General features: G+C 42.6%; 1 protein-coding gene and 1 pseudogene across 4 annotated transcripts in view; both read left to right on the top strand.

Annotated features, from left to right (window-relative positions):
- Window positions 1-17,545, top strand: part of Ctnnd2 (catenin delta 2) — an 856,033-nt gene that overhangs the window by 672,035 nt on the left and 166,453 nt on the right. For all 4 annotated transcript variants that reach the window (XM_047555397.1, XM_047555396.1, XM_047555400.1 and 1 more), the window contains one exon: window positions 14,625-14,808. In XM_047555397.1, coding sequence (XP_047411353.1) covers window positions 14,625-14,808 — 184 coding nt within the window. The remainder of the gene's footprint in view (window positions 1-14,624; window positions 14,809-17,545) is intronic.
- LOC124986604 (H/ACA ribonucleoprotein complex subunit 1-like) lies at window positions 9,468-12,653 on the top strand (annotated as a pseudogene).

Raw genomic sequence — 17,545 nt, 5'->3', positions numbered from 1 at the left:
GGGAGCTTTCAGAAGAATAATGGGAGTCCTGACTGTAGGTAGTGTTAGATGTCAATCATAAAGCTGAAGATCAGACTTGGCAGGGAACTGAAAATCCAGGGCCTTGAGTGTTGTCCCTGAACATCAGCTTTCCTATCTAGGCACCAAAAATGAAAAGCGTAAGGATTTCCCTTGGATGCGACACACTGAATACCGACTCCTTGCTGTCTTCTTGGAGTCATGACTTCAATGATCTAGTCTTTGATGAAAATCTAGCCACAGAGGAGGCAGCAAGTGGAACGGGCTTCCCAGCGCTGAGACACTCTCACAACTTACAGACTCTCCTATTATTTTTGAAGTAGGATGTTCGCTCTGCTTGGTGCATTTTTTTTTTAAATCAAGAAAATTAGTTTATGAACAGAGATTTTCTTTTTAAAACTTTTTATTGGTTCTTTTTAGTTATACATGACAGTAGAACCCATTTTAATAAAATCACACAAGTGTGGAATATGTCTTCTTCTAACTAGGACCCCAACCTTGTGGATGCACACGATGGTGGGATTCACGGAGGTGTTGTCCTGTATGTACATGGGAAAATCATGTCAGATTCATTCCACTGTCTTCCTATCCCCCTCCCTTCCCTGCATTCCTCTTTGTCTAATATACTGAACTTCTCTTCTTCCGTGCCTCTGATTGTGGTTTACCTTCCACAAACCAACAAGAACATTCAACCTCTGGTTTTGGGGGGATGGCTTCTTTCACTTAGCATGGTTGTCTCCAGAGCCATCCATTTACTGGCAAATGTCATAAAGTCATTCTTCTTAGTGGCCAAGTGACAGTCCATTGGGTATATGTACCACATTTTCTTTGTGCGTTCGTCTGGTGAAGGGCACCTGGGCTGACTCCACAGCTTAGCCGTTGTGAATTATGTTCCTGTAAACATTGATGGACTTCTGCAGGCCCTTTAAACACCCGGGTCTCGGTGGAGCCGGAGGCCAGTTTCCAAAGTGGCATCGCCCTGCTCATGCCTCTGCCACCCGACCCTCTGCCTCTCCCTCCAGCTCTTCTCCTGTCTCCAACTGCACGGGGCGTGCCTTTGTCCTTGTGTTCTAGTCTCGCCACCCTCTAAAGCTCCTGGAGGCTCCAGACCTCTCTGTCCTTTGCCCTTCGCTCTGCAGCTCTTCAGAGGGACCGCACCCACCTTGCTGAATGTTTGTGACACTGACCAGGGCAGCTCGGTTGCTGCAAGGCTTCGAGGCTTCCGAGAGTTCTGTTACATAGGGATACTGCTCACCGAACGGGTTGGTAATGAAATGGGTGAAAGGATAAATGAATGGATGGACTCATTGGATCACGGTGAGGTTAAAGACCAAAGATGTCACCTATGAAGCTCCCGGCCACATTCCTTTACTCATAACCTATGGTTGTGCTGTGCTCAACAGAGAAAGGTGCAGTGTCGGAGCTGGGGCGCTGGACTCTGCTAGGCTAAGCACGATACGATGGGCTACTCTTTAAACAGCAATGGCAGCACCTGAGCCTCCACTCCCAGGCCACGTGGCTAGAGGCAGAGACTGGTCAGGCGTCGTCTTTAATATCCCCATGGTGAGGAGGACAGCTGCTATTCTAGTGTAAGACTGGTGATACAGCCAGTTATCAGTGACCAGTTCTGCTTCCTCAGATGTTGAAGTAGAACACCAGAGGAGCACGCCGAGGACAGCATATGAAGCAGGTTTTATTTAAAGGTAGTAACACAGCCTTCTCCCTGTAGGGACAAGGGGTCCATGGCTGGTGTTCTGCTATCCCAAGAAGTGAGAGCGCCCTCTTTTGTAGATTAGAGTCTCCTTTGTTCTCCTGCTCTCCCGCCTTATCTCTGTCCTTCCTGCCTAAGCGACTAGGCCCAGGAGATGCCGGTGAGATGGCAAAAAGCTGAGAAGCAGATGGGCAGGGGGAGGGCCAAATGGAGTGATTCAGGCAGTTAGGGGTCCAGGGGCTTTAATTAGCAGCTCCCTGCCTGCAGCCTTTTGGGAGGGGCCAGTAACCTTGGTGGTCAAAGGTCTCTGGAGACACTGACATTCCAGTCTCCCAGGGGTGGTCTCCCACGTCAATCTGATCACCTTTAATTCTGACTTCACCATGATTGTCCAAACAAGCTGTTTTTTTTTTTTTTTAATCAGCATTTTTGTTGGCATCTACTCTACATTGAGACTAGTATCCATTACCCATTCATAGCTGCAAGCCTCTACTCTCTTTATATCTGTATTTCTCTCTCTCTCTCTGTCTCTCATTCCCTGGCTAATTCTGCTCATCCCTCAAGGTCCACCCCAAGTTTCACCAAGCCATAGAATCTTCTTTGATATCCTCCCAGGGAGCTCTTTCATTCTCTTTATTTTCATGGCATACCATCGCTGACAGTTGATGAATTTTATCACTCACAACCCTATATGCTAAATTTCATTTTTCACTGGGCACGTGTGCATTCCCTCATCTCCCAGGTGGGTTCTGCTTCATTTACTATATATTCCTCAGAGGGACTGGCAATATCTCGTTCTGGCAGGTATTCACCAAACACCTGCTAAACAATTAAAACCTTAAGAAATGGCATGAGGAAACAGAAGTGTCCCCAGATTTTTTGATTTGGGCAGTGGACTTTCTTGTAGAATCTGAGAGGGGAGAGGATATATTTGGAGGAAAATTGGCAACCACAAGTGGTCACGTTTGGAGTTACGGAGGGAACTCAGAAACACAAAGTTGAGGGTGATCAGCAGAGACGTTAGCTGAGTCTTAGTGTTCTCAGCAGCCATCGGCATGTGTTTTCCATGAAATGACCTCTGAATAGAGTGTCTCCAAGTGGCAGTGTTGTTTGAAATGTGTTTATGTCCCAGCTCCACCTCGTTTGCTTGTTACCTGCCCTTGAGAGACTTCTGTAAACTCTTCAATCTCTAATTGTGAAGCTATCAAACCAAACCTCCAGCAATAGCTCTCTCCTAGGGTTGGGGTCAAGATTCATAAAATGGTGCAGGTGACATGGTCATGGCTCAGTGAACGAGGCCTTATGATTATCGCTGATATTCTGGTAGAGCAAGCATCAGACAGTTTTGATTTAACGGAAAATGAGACCTAGTTTTGAAGTAGATGGAGGGAGGATTTAGCTTTAAAGTTATTCCTCATCTCAATCTAGTGTCTGATCAGTTTTTCCCATGGAAGACTGTAGCTGTTTTTTTTTCTTTTTTTCTTCCTTTCTTTTTTTTTTTTTTTTTTTTTCTCTTTCAGTAAAGGTAAGCAGAATTGGATGTTTGCAAAAAAAATTATTTGTAAAAGTAGCTTCAAAACGGAATGTTCTTCATTCTCTGGACCCAAATGACTTCTTGAGTTTCTCCGGCTACATGACCTGCGGCTAAAAAGAAACTGGCAAAAGATGAAAAGCAGAGCATTCTCTTGTGTTCATGTATTCTGCTTCAAAGATCACAAACCACACCACTTCTTTCTAATTTCAAGTAGCAAATGTATGTGCCTGACTTTTGTCTGACTGTTCTATGCATCATAGTCAAACTCTTATCTGACCTTCATTTTCACCTACGAGTTGAATGGCTTTCAGCAAGTGACAATTTCTCTGTGTCTCAGTTTCCTCATCTGTCAAATGGAGGTGGTTGAAAGGTTGCACGAGTCAATATGTGCAAGATGATTAGCAAAGACCCTAGTGCTTAATACAAACTCAGAAATGTGAGGTATTTTGGGTGACTTTAAACATTATTTCAATGTGATCTTCTCTAGGACACCTGGTTCAACTGTCCTCTGTGATAATCTGAGATACGTGTACTTTAGCCTTGATTTCAAACAACTCTTCATCCATTTGATTATTCTTCCATTCAATGAGCACCTCTTGAAATGTTTAATAAGTAAACATTTTTTAATCTGGAGTATGTGAGGACTGAAATGCAAACCTGTCTTTGATTCCCAGCTGTTGCTCTTTTTGTTCTGCCCCGACACCGTCATCAAGACTGCTTGTCTTCAAGAGCCATTAGGAACCAAAGCACTCTTAAAACCTGTCCCAGTGCCGAAGAGTGTTCCCAACATCCTCTTTCCAAGGATATATTAGTTCATTTTTCATTACCATAGCAAAACACAAAGCTCAGTAACTTTGTAAAGAAAAAATGGGGGTGGGGGTAGGGAGTGAGAGAAGAATGGAGAAACTTTAGATTATGTAGAAGGAAATGAGAGGGAGGTGGAGTATGAAAAACGGTGGAGTGAGACAAACATCATGACCCCGTGTACATGTGTGATCACACGAATGGTGTGAATCCACATCATGTACAACCATAGAAATGAAATGATGTACCCCATTTGTGTACAATGAATCAAAATGCAGTCTGTAAAAAAATAAATTAATTAATTAATTAATTAAATTTTAAAAAAGGCTAATTTAGCTCACAGTTCTAGAAGCCAGTAATTCAAAATCAGGTGGCCCCAATTGTTGGGCCTCTGGGTAGTGCCTCACCATGAATGGCTCATGGTGGAAGTGCATGTGGGAGCAATATGTCACAGGAAAAGAAAACAAGAAAGGCAGGGGCAAGTCTCCCGTGACCAAGGGTTGCCACTACTTGAGGACTTCTCTTAAGAAGGTCCCACCCCACCCTGAGGACTAACTTGTCAACACCTTGAACTTTTTGGGAAACAAACCACATCTAAACCAGAGCTCAGGACTTGTAGCTAAGAAAGCTCTAATGAATTCAGTTCAAGTTCTTATCTTGACCCAATAGGACCAATGAGGTGGGTGTGCTCTAAATGATATAAAAAACTCCCAAGGCCACAGCCAGTTCATTTTTGACTGAGACTTTATCATTTCCCGTCTTCCTCCTCACTGCAGGCCCAGAGAGCCTGGTATGGCAGCCGGGACCTTGTGGAGGTGTGTGGGGCTGTGTAACCTCTGAGTTACAACACTTACTCAAACTGCAAACAGCTGAACACACCCAAATAAGATCCCAATTTTATGGTTGATGGAGCCCCTGCACAATCAGGAATTCGCCAAGCTCTGTATTTACCAAAGATAAAGTACTTTATATGGCTTATCATCTGTTCTAAAGGCCAACAGGAGAAAAAATCTTCTGATCAGCAGAACTTACTTTTTAGACTTACTGCCAGAAAGGCCTACTCTCTCCAGAAAGAACCAGTGTCAAAGGGCAAATCACTGCCTGGTAACTACAGCTCCTGGTTGGGTGGTTACAGGGGGATGTGCAGGTTGGGGAGCCACTGTAGGCCTGGTGGCACAGAGCAGGGATCTCTCCTGAGGAGCAAAGTCCTGCTTTTGAGAGACCAGCTCTTTCCTTCTGTTCCATGGTGGGGATTTCCTCTGGCCAGCGGTTAGGTTATGTTTGATTGGACTTAGCTTTGTTCAACCTAGGGATGGCAAAGTATGTCTGCCCCAGTGTCACTAGCCCAGGGCCAGAAATGATAGCAAGTTCACCTCCTGCATGTAGTTTTAAGATCATCAGATAATGGGGCTGTTTGTTTTTGAATATGTCTCTCCCTCTCTCCTCCTCTCTCTCCCTCAATCCTGCCATTTAAAGTTACTTTATTTAATTTATATAATTCTACAGCACAAAACTGCCAAGAAATACACTTAAAATATATAAAAAAAACTTTAATCAGCACATATATGAATTCAGTAGTTACCAGTTAAAAGGACATATGTAATCTTTGACTGATATAACTTATACAGTGCCAGGGCTGCTTTCCTGAGACCACAAAGCAGCCTGGGGGCTCTGGTGGCACTCTTTCTGAGTTCTGGCATACCCAAGGTCATTGAGGAAGACTATAGTTTAAGCAAATCTAATTTTATATTCTAACCACTTGTCTCTTGGGAATTGAGAAATACAGAATTCTGTGGTTCATTTATAAAATGCTCTGATCAGAGGTGAACCTGCGACTTTCACAGATGGCTACTGCCAGATAGTGGCATCCAAATTGTTTTCATGTTCATCTACTTAAAAACAAAAACAAGCAAATAAAAACCTACCATGGGAAGAGTTTTCTCCTTCTCAGCATCTGCAGTGCTTGGTCCCAAGTGGAAGACAAACATTGTTTTCCATGAGTCTGTTACCCCTTTATTACAAAAGTTTAAAGGAAGAATTCTAAAGAAACTAAGATATGCTTATGCCAATTTAAACTGGAAAGAGATCATAGATGTAACTGAGTTTTAAATACTTCTTTAGAAAAATAGTTGCTTAAAGTCTTCCCTCTGTAAAATTATTTCATTTTAAATTAATTCAAACTCTTAACATTGAAGATAATTTTAAAAACTACTAATCAAAACTTTAGGTGAATATGGACCTCTTGCTTATATTAATCTTACACAAACTTGGTATAAACTTTTAAAAACTGCTGTTGGTGCAGAAATTTGAATCTAAAAGTGTTGCTGAGATCCTTTTTGGCTTTGGAATAAGACAACCTCAATATCGATGGCTGTATCTTTCCCCAAAGTTGCTTTAGAACCTTGGCAATTAAAATATCTCTTGGGAACCAGGTAGATTTAATCAGCTTAAACCAGATTTTGCCTGCTGTGAAGCAGCAAAGGTCTGAGTTGCTTTCAAATGTAAAGAACAGTTCACTCTCATCCACTCTGCAGTTAACCACATTCTGTGTGTATTTTTTAAATAAGTAAGAATAATATTACTTAAATCTTAGTATTTATGTGCATGTGGCTATTTAAAATCAATTCTGCATCTGAACCAGAAGCCTATGGGAATTAGTCATGGATGATGATGAGCTGGTTCTTCTCAGTTGTTACCTCCCCTGTGGGTCCCACAGTGCTCTCCACCCCCGGCTGTCCTTGAGACCTCCATATGGCTCAGTGAGTTGAAATTCCAAGAGGCTTAGCCTTCCCCTGATCCCCACTGCAGAGGCCACCACCGTTTCCTGTGTGGGATATTAAGGAGGAGAACAGAGAGGACATTTTTTCTGGTTAACCAACCCCTGGGACTCCTGAAAGAAAACCTTAGGAGTACTGGCCTAAGGAATCCCTGAGATCAGAACGTCATTTTGGTAATAAGCTTTAACATACTCAAGATAAATGCTTTTATTTAAAACAAAACTTCCAACAGTGTCCTGTGACTGTTGTCCATTGGAAGGACTCTCAAGACAATCTCAACTCAACTCGCAGCCGTACCCTGAGGGTCTTTACTTCTCAGGGGGCCTGAGAGTGTGATCGTCTGCACCCACATATTCATGTGCACAGGATGCGCCATGCACCCCAAGGGAGCATGAGATCAGGGCCCCCCGCTTTTAATCAGCAGCCTTCTGCCCACTGCACGGGTGGGGAGTGGTAACAGTAGGGGTGGGTGTCTCCATGGCCCCTTCCACCACCCTAACTAGGCCTAACTGACTTTTATGTGATGACGTTTTTGGCCCCCATTTATATCTTCTCCTCTCTCCTTTCCCAGGGTCACAAATCTTTCTGAAAATATGATAATTATAAATTTGCTTAAAATAAATCTTACATTAATTTGTCATTAACTGATTGATTTAAAATAAATTTTCTTAACATTTTAGAAATGAATTAAGCTCAACTTTCCTCTGGACTTTGGGTTTGGGGATTGTGGTCCTCATGGGTTTGGGGATTGTGTTTTAGGTCTAACAAATGAGAAGAAGTTACAGAAAACATATAGGAGGCCGTAATAAAGTCTTGCGTGGCCAGGAGGCAATATTTGATTTTCCCATAATTTAAGACTTGCTATTATTAAAGTATTTTTCTTAATTTTTTTTTATTAAGATAGTCTTCATCTCCTTTAGGAAAAAGAAACCATAGTTACCCTCTACTGAGACAAAATGAAGGATCAAATGAAAGTAATTAAGATTTTATTAAAGAAATTTTAATAAACCAATTACTGCTCATGAATATGGATAATCTCAAGGAAAAGAGCCATCCTATGCCTGAAATAAAAATAAACTATCTTTTAGGTATATTTATTATACATAATTAGTTATTTAAATGTCTTCTTAACTAAACCTACTGTCAGAATTATATTTGGAACAGTAATCATTTTACATGGATAGAGGGAAGCTATCGAGTGCAAGTAATGAACAGAGAGATGCTATAAAGCAAATTATTACAGATTACATCTAGAAGAAATTAGCATATCTTCTTCAGGTAAATTAAAATTTGTGGGTGACCATCAACCAAAATACTACATTTTAATGTTATCTTCAGATAAAAATGAAGGGAGTCACTTGTTGAAAATGAAGAATACTGAATTCCATCTATTTCAGTCTTTCTGTGAGTTGAAAGGGTAGTATTACTTTGCCTAATTTAGAATTCTCAGAGAATTCATATAAGGAAATTACCCAAATGAAGGTCTGGAGATAAGCCTTCCAATGAGTGTTTTTCAGAGATATAAAGTTTTCTCTTCTGGCTAAAAATAGAATTTCTATTGATTCATGGTAGATACTTCCTCATAAGTGTATTTTTATATTCTTTTTTGGATTTATTATTTGTGAAATGAAATCTCACATATGCTGTTTTATTCTCTCAAGTCATTATGTCATTTTTCTAGTACCATGAAGCTTGCTTGGAGCCCATCACATCCTGCAAAGGTCCCACTGTGCAGTTATTAATTGCTGTTTTGTGCCGTCCTACCCGGGGAACTCCTCCCCGATGCCAGGGTGTGTTCTGTATGCCGAGATGCCATGTGTGTGCACTAAGAGCATTCTCCATGTTACCTACACTCAGTGTCTGCTGTCATCTCACCGTGAGGACCTTGCTGTGGGAAAGAGTAGCAACTACTTGCAGAAAATCAACAAGTCACTAAGAATGTGAGCAGGACCCAAGGGCTCTGCTGAAAATCAAAGCCAGAGAGCTGACACCAAGTGTCTGTGTAAAAATACACTTCAGTGGAATTCTATACCTTGAATCCACAGAAGTTCTGTTTTTAGCCAGAATGCAGAATGCAGCGGCAGCAGATTGGGGGGTTGTGGTGCAAGTGAGCTTGTGTGCTGGAGACGGCGGAAGGCCACTGTGACTCAGGCATAATGACAAGAGTGACTGCCACACCCGCACCCTGGGCAGGGAGTAGTATTTGGTTCACTGACACACCACTCTGTGCCTAAGAGAATCTGGCACCTGGCAGGTGCTGGATCTGCATGGAGCAGGTAAACCAATGATCAAAGCAATCTGACTCACCAGGGACTTAGAGGGCTAGGAGAAAGCTACCACAAGAAGTTCAATTCCATTTTAGATACACCAACATTTTTAAGGGAACTTACGTTAGACTAATTGCTCTCCAAAGATGTCCACATCCTAATTTCCAGACCCTGCAGGTGCTACTTCAGTTGGTATGACTGAATCAGAGCTCTTTGCAGATTTGATTCCATTAGGGATCTTGAGATTATCCTGGGTTACCCAGGTAGGCTCGATACCATCCCAAGCGTCCTCGTGAGAGGGGGGTAGGAGCTCAGAGTCAGAGAAGGAGATGCGATGATGGAAGCCAGGTCGGGGGATGCCGGACCTCAAGCCAAGGCAGCAGGCAGCCTCCAGCAGCTTGGTAAGGCGAGAGCCTCCAGGCGGCACCCTGCCAGCCCACGCGAGACTCCAGGTCTGGAAATAAATCGCTTGTGTTCTTGAAGCCAACTTTAAGCACTAAGAGGAAACTAAGGCGGGCGTTCCAAACTAAAGGAAGTGTTTAGCCTTTTCATAAGTCCTATATGTGATGCATGGTGCAGTTTTAAAAAGCCAAACGTTTATCATTTAAGTTAAAATGCATTTTAAATTCAGTTATAAACTCCAGCAGGATCCTCCTTCCTGTATGTTTTATGCTCTCACAATGGAAATTAGGAAGAGGAGCGAGGAGCTGGAGCTTGAAAAAGATGTACGAATCCAAAGGGGGGTGGAATGAGCCCACTGAACAGACGGTATGGAAAAGCAAGAGAAGGGAGGTGGGATTATACTCCGTTTATTACGATCTATCAAAATGTATAAATGCATTCCACTGTCATGGACAACTGATTAGAACAAATAAAAATTAATTTAAAAAAGTAACTCCAGAATTTAACAGATTAGAACGAGAAACACTTACCTCACGCAGTGTCTGACGGCAGGAGTCCAGGGGCAGCTGGTTTTGGTGGCTCTGACTCAGGTTTCATGAGGTTGACATCATTCTTGTGAAGGCTCAAGTGGGGCTGGAGGGCCCACTTCAGAGTTGTGTACTGTGGCAGGCACCTACTTCTCCTAAAAATAGGCAGTTTCTGAGAAAGAACTTGGGGGAATCTACAGGACTTTTTTAATAATCTCAAGTCATTCATAGTCATTTCCACCATTTTCAGTCACTAAATTCAATCCTCTCATAAAAGGATTAGGCTCCATGATTTAAAGGGGATATCAGGAAATCTGTGGACATACCCTGAACCACTGTGGAAAAAATGAGGAAGGAGTGAATACGAATTTGAGCAAAACACCATTTTCCATTTGTTCAGAGAGGATGACTAGTTATGTCCAATGTCTTCTACTAATCTCTCTCCCTCCCGCTGGGGGTGTGTGTGTGTGTTTTGCAGCATTGATGTGGACTTCCCTCCTGTTCCCCATGACATATCCACCTATATCTCAATTGTCCCCAGAAACTACTCTTTCCACTGTTGTTTTTGTGTCTAGATATTGAAATTTCAAATGGTTTGCTGAATTCCACCAAAAGGAATTTGGCCATATTGCATCCACTTAGTCTGTTCTTTGTGTGAAGTGAGATTTCTCCCTGATGAAGACTCACTGCTGTTCTAATAAACTCGCAGGCACCTGTGGGTTGGCTGTAGACATGCACTAAGGTAGAAGTAGACATGGGTCACGTACTAAGTTCATTGGAAGATGATTCACAGATGAGTCCAGCCTAGAATGAATGTGAACTGAGAAATTTCTCTCCATGTATGAGTCTGAACTATATTGCACCAGTTCATGAATTAATGAAAAATGTAAAGGAGATAAAGACACCTCTAATTGTCCTTTTCATTCTATTCTTGACAAATGTGAAATTGGGTTTTAAATTTGTCTTTAATTTTTCCTCTTCCTTTCCCTCTTCTTACCATTCATTAGAAAGCTAAAAATTATTATCATAGAATTACTTGGAAAGAAAATATTTAATCCTTGATTTTATGCATATGGTTTGTTTCATGTAGCATGATGTTCTCTAGTTTCATCCATTTACCAGAAAAATGCCATGATTTCATCCTTCTTAATGGCTGAGTAAACGCCACCATTTACATATAGCACATCTTCTGTATCTATTCATCTGATGGGCATCTGGACTGATTCCATAACTTGTCCCTTGTGAACTTCGCTGCTGTAGACTTTCATGTGGCAGTATCACTGCAGTATGCTAATTTTAATTCTCTTGAAAGTGGAAAATAACATGGGGTAAGGAGGGAATCCTGTGAACTTAAAAGAGAGATCAGTGGAGTTGAGGAAGGGGTTTAAGGAGGAGGGAGAAGGGTCTGGAAATGGGAGGCATGGAGGAATGACATTGACCAAACTAGCCTGTGTACACATATGAATATTCCACAGCGAATTTCACTTGGATGTGCATCTCTAAAGTAATAATTTTTTTGAAGCTATAAATAAAAAGAAAGAATTACTTTGGACTGGTTTAAACTTATTTCGTGTTAAGACGCCAATTTCCCCTTTATACTTAGTTCTTAGAGGAAGTGTATTTTATGGCAGAATATCACCCATATTTTAAGCATTTATTTTCAAGCTTCAATTTTCATGTATTAGTATTTCCAACTCAGGATTCGAGAGTGAAAAATTTCGTGTTATGTTTCTGGGTACCTGCACTGAATACTTAAGAGGAACATACACAAATGCTTTAATATGACATTTCTAAAAGACACCTTCAAACACCATAGTAACGCCTAATTTCTCCTGTGTGCTTTTTTTCACACAAAAAAAATGTCGATTATTTTACTCTAAAATATTTTTCAACACTAAAAACGAATTAATATAATCATTTTTATTATTTTGCTGATCAAAATTTGTAAAACATTTAGTAGGTGAAGAAATAGCTTCAGATCTTGCAGGTGGGTGCAAATGCAAAGGCCAGGGCCCAGGTGACCAGGCGGTGGTGGGAAAGACCACATCCTCTCAGGGTAGAGATCATGGTGGTGGTGGTTGTGGTGGTGGCTTCAGCTGTGTTGGCAATAGCAACACCCACTTTTGAGGTGGAGGAGGAGGCTACTTCAGAGGTGGTGGCAGAGGAGGATGCGGACACGGGGGTGGCCCCGGAGGTCTCCAGGACCTAGGCGAGTTCCTGCATGGCTGCGAAGATGACATGGTTTGTAAATGTACCACAGATAAAAATAAGGTGCCTTATTTCAATGCTCCTGTTTATTTAGAAAATAAAGAACAAATTGGAAAAGTGGATGAAATATTTGGACAACTTAGAGATTTTTATTTTTCAGTTAAATTGTCAGAAAACACGAAGGCAGTTTCCTTTAAAAAACTACAGAAGTTTCATGTAGACCCATTTAAGCTGCTGCCACTGCACAGGTTTCGACCTCGACCTCTGGGTGAGAAAGGACCTCCAAGAGGTGGCGGAGGCAGCAGTAGAGGTGGTGGATTTAGAGGTGGAGGAGGAGGTGGGGGCTTGAGAGGAGGAAGCGGGGATGGTGGTTTCCGAGGGCAAGGACATCAGTGTGGCATCTGACGCACTTCATCAGTTGACTCTGCTTTAGCTGCACCATCTGCTTCTACTCTGGATTGGAAGCTGGTGTCTTGAGCAGTCCTGAAGATGTGGTCATCTTATGACAGTGGAACTGGTGTGTTAGTGTCATGCTAGAGTGAGTGCCACAGAGATCAATTTTGCTCTGAAAGAGCATAAAGAAGTCTTAATGTTTTGTATGGTGCCTGGTACTCTGTGGGTGCTTAATAAATGGACAGGAGTTTTCATTTGAAGCATATATGAATTTTTTAAATAAAATATTTTATTCCTTTAAAAAATAAATAGCTTCATATTCTCTTTTCAAATTGATAAATGCATCTCCTGATATTCCTGGTATGTCAAAGTAGTCCAGATCACAAGGTGTTTTGGGCACCTTCTCTGTACCCTCGAGCATTTGTTTGTCTACTCTGGGAAGGATACTGACGAGAGTGCAGCGTGTTCACAGAGCCCACAGAGGGTGGTGAATGCTCTGAGGAGGGTTGGACAGCTTTTCTGTGAAGGGCCAGGCAGTACATTGACGAGGCTTTGTGGACCATACAGTCTCTGTCACAAATAATGAACTCTCCCTCTGAGAACAAAAGCAAACAGAAGATACACAAATTAACAGTCATGGCTGTGTTCCAAAACAACTTTATTTACAAAAGCAAGCAGTCCAGATTTGCCCTCAAGGTAAGCCCCTGCCTTATGGGACTGATTCCTGTACACCAGGCACCAAAAACCTTTTATTTCTGTTGTATTTGCCTAAATGAAATTCACAGTAAATGTTACTTCTAAGACAGTTGAAAGTGTTTGTCTCTGTAGTCATGTTTTTAGAGAACTTTATAGTCACTGTGATAGTAGCTTATTCAATTATTAGCAGTCAGATTTGTACTATTATTGCCCTTGGTTGGTTCCACATGTGCAAGGAGCTAATAAACAATTCAGAATGATGTTTCTTCTATGCATTCTATTCATCAGATGGCAGGTGAAACAAAATCTCATCCGCTTAAGATAGATGGAGAGCTTCTTAAACAAGTGGGAAGTCGCTTTTCTAAAGACAACTACAGTATTTTATTCCCATCTCTGCAGTGATGGTGCCTGTTTAGATGGAAGAAGCCAAAGGGCTTTCATCAGTAGGGGACAGAATAGTGCGCTGTTTCTTTTTCCTTTATGTAAACTATTCAGAAGAGAATGATTATTTTCAAAGCATTTTCAAATGACGCTCTAACCTGCGATGCCTGCAGACTGTTTCTACAATTAGTCTCGTTTTAGAAAACACGTATCTAAAAACCTAAAACATTCCACGTGTCCACAGTTTCTCTTTTACTCTGCCCACGTTAATTACTGCTCCTCTCTGCCCACTGCAAGCAGGCCCTCCATGCTCCCTGGGTCACCATTTAAGGAAGAACATTCTCGAGTTCCTTCGCGAGCTCGCTTCTAGAGAAAAACTGACCAAGTTGCCACAGGCCACAACTTGTTCAAATTGCCTCATGCACCTGTTGTCCTCGGCCTCCTGCTGGAGTCTCACCTGTCCCTTTACTGACAGCTGCTAGTGTGAGGAAGCTAGGGATGAGGTCAACCCACAGCCATGCCGAGGTGCTGGTGGAACCAGGTCCTACAGCCTGTTTTGAGTAGCTTTCACACCTCCTTGGTCTTGGCTAGAAGTTGGGCGCGTGGGTCGGTCGTATTAGAAGTTCACTGAAGCAGGGTGAGAGACTCAGTTCAGTGGGCTCTCTCGCACTTACTGTTCTTCGTGAGAGGCAGAGATGGTCATGCCCCGGTTCTGCTCGCTCGTCTGACCTTCACAGCATGCTTCTAGAGGGTTCCAATGGATGCTCTAAAATTAGCATCAGGCTCTAGGATGCTCGCCCCCACGGCCTCGCTCCTTCCTGCCAGTGCCATTAACTCCAGAAAGGAAAACGCTGAGATGAGAAGGAGTGTTAGCCACCAACGGCTCTGCTTGTGTGTCTCTTGCAGGAGTCCTGTGGAACCTCTCGTCGTGTGATGCGCTTAAAATGCCAATCATCCAGGACGCCCTGGCAGTGTTGACCAATGCGGTGATTATCCCCCACTCGGGCTGGGAAAACCCACCTCTTCAGGATGATCGGAAAATACAGCTGCATTCATCACAGGTGCTGCGCAATGCCACTGGGTGCCTAAGGTCAGTGCCGCTCCTGCCGTGGGTCCCGGGGTCCGCCCCGCGCCAGGCTCCTTCACTGCTGCCTTCCTAAGGCTCTGATTTTCTGCAGATGAGTGCCGATGTGGCAGTGGAGTATAAGAAGCTAACCAAAAGCACGTTTAAGTCTGTACTGAACTGGCGAAGGCATCTGCCGCTCCCCTGAATCTACACCAGTATCTGACTTATTTAACATAATTTTTTTTTTTTTGGTCTAGGGCCAAAAACACACATTTTCATTTCAACCAAAAATGAGTCACTTTAATTGAAAACAATAGTTGTGGGTCATTTGATGTCGTATCATGCATATAGAATAACCAGACAGGCCAGTTGCTTGGGGAGTCTGCAACAGATGCGCAGGGACCTAGTTAACTATCACCAGTCGCTGTTTTTGTTTTTGTTTGTTTTTTAATTCTCTGTGTGACTGTGCAAGTCTGTGGTTCTTAGAAAGTGCTCTTTCATAAGGCCTGTTGTGTTAAATGCTTTTTTAAATAATAGAAGTGGTAAATATGTGGTAATTCTCTCCCAGTGCATTTTTACAAAATCATCCCCAGAAATCTATGGAGAGTTCTTAGAGCCTCTTTATGCCTTGTTTAATTTTGACTCCTAGGAAAGAAAGTAATAATCAAGATACAGTTTAAACTCTGGAACCTGTGCTCCCAAGGATGTTGCATTTTGTATCAGAGCTGGGACTCTCTCTACTGGATGAGGTTAATCACGGATGGGGGCCAAGAGGGCGATTAAAAGCATCTAGTCAAATAATCTGTATTTCAAGACTGAAATGTACAGAGTTGCTTTAGCTGGGCTGGCACAAACTGCCATTTTTCTAACGCTTGTTCGGTTTCTAGGTATAAAAACCAGTCTCTGCTGAGCAAGAATGAAATCACCTCAGTGACATTAATAATCGTCATGTCATGAATATTCATACTGACACTCACAGCCGAGTCTTGAGAGGGGCCTGTGTGTGAATGTGTATGCAGAATGTGAGATAAAGAGACAGGCTGCATGAATATCTCCACACCTGCACAGCAGTGGGAACCCTCTGACATTTTTACTTTTCTTCCAGGTCACAAATTAATGAATTTTTGACATGGGTAGTCTCTAACATAAGCCAAATTTACAGTTTTCCAAAATACCCCAGTGTGACTTCAATTTTATGTCTTCTTAAAATCTGTTACTCTTCAGAAAACTCTTGTCTCACCAGGAGAATTGTAACTCTTCCAAGGCTCAAGCCGCAGGCCTTTCCCACCTGCTCTTTCTACATCAGTCATTTTCACCTATTACAATCCGTCCCTTCCTCTCTCCCACCCCCTACTTACAAGGCCTGCCATGGTTCCTAACGAATCTGTGTGTTTCAAACTGAATGGCGGAGGAGTAGAGGGCTAGTTAGCTCTCTCAGTTGAAATTCTGAGTACTGTAGGAGCATAATTATGTCTTCCTGATGTCTGCCTCAAGGGTTGGGGCGCTGCCCATAAGAGCATGCACGTGTAACACCATTGATGAAAGAGTAGATGAAGAAGTTAGACCAGCCCATGTCATGGGTCCCCCTTGTAAGTCCTCAGCTGAGGGTGAGGTCAGAACAAGGGTCTGTCAGGCTCAGGAGACTCTCTGTCCTTCTCTGTTCACACCGAGGCTCAGCTTCTGCTGCTTCTACTGCTGGCCAGAAGAGATGACAACATAGGAAGCCCAAACAGAGAGCATTTGATCAAGAAAGAGTTCATGTAGCCAAAGCAGGTTTCCTTAGCCTAGATGCAACCAGGGCTAGTGATTTCCCATGTTTCTGGGTTTATCAGGTGAGTGACAGAGCAAATCCCATCAAAATCAGTGAAACTTTAACTTCTCCTTTAATTCATTAAATTTCCATCCTGCTACAAAAAGAGACATGATTTCTCCTCCCTTATTTGTCTTTGTTTTTGTTTTTGTTGTTGTTTGTTTATTTTGGTCCCAGGGGTTGAACTCAGGGTGCTCACCCACTGAGCCACATCCCCAGACCAACTTTTATATTTTATTTAGAGATAGGGGCTCGCTGAGCTGCTTAGAGTCTCACTCAGTTGCTGAGTCTAGCTTTGAACTTGGGTCGTCCTGTCTCCCTGGGATTATAGGCATGCACCACCATGCCCAGCTCTCTTCTTATTTGAATGTGTTTCTGAATCATTCCACACTGATGATCAGGTTTGACTGGAGAGGAAGAAACAGCCCTGGAGAGGACCAAAATTAAGTTAACAAAGTGTGAGTGGATGTAAAGTTTCAAGGAATTTTTTTTCCCATTAATTGAAAAATAAAAGTTGACAATACACCCAAACAGGTGCAAATGCCTACATCATGATAGATTTTAGATTTTAGTATGAGTTTATTTACATTCTTGTTTTTCCTAGAAACTCCTAGATCTTTATTCACTTTTTTTTTTTTAATCCTTCCTAGGCTGATTTTGCCTCAAGTGTTTAATCTTGTAAGCATTTGCCGAACATTTAGTGTGTGCTGTGGGGACCAAGGAGACAAGAGGTGTGCACAGCAGCTCCTGCCCTTTAGAAACTCCTGCCTAGTAGAGCAAGGGGCACTCCTGCAGCTAGTGCTCACATAGCTTCCTGCTCTCAGGTCGACGCTGGTTAGGGTAGCACAGGAAGAAATCTGCAAGGGAGTCCCCAACCCAGCCAGGTGTGGTCAAAAATGACCTCAAGGGTCAGGTGGTATTGGGCCAGGCATACTGGGGACTTCCCCAGTG

Source organism: Sciurus carolinensis, chromosome 6 (assembly GCF_902686445.1).
Source record: "Sciurus carolinensis chromosome 6, mSciCar1.2, whole genome shotgun sequence".
Classification (NCBI taxonomy): Eukaryota; Metazoa; Chordata; class Mammalia; order Rodentia; family Sciuridae; genus Sciurus; species Sciurus carolinensis.
Note: the sequence above shows the minus strand (reverse complement) of the source record. Positions and strands in the feature narration are given on the sequence as shown.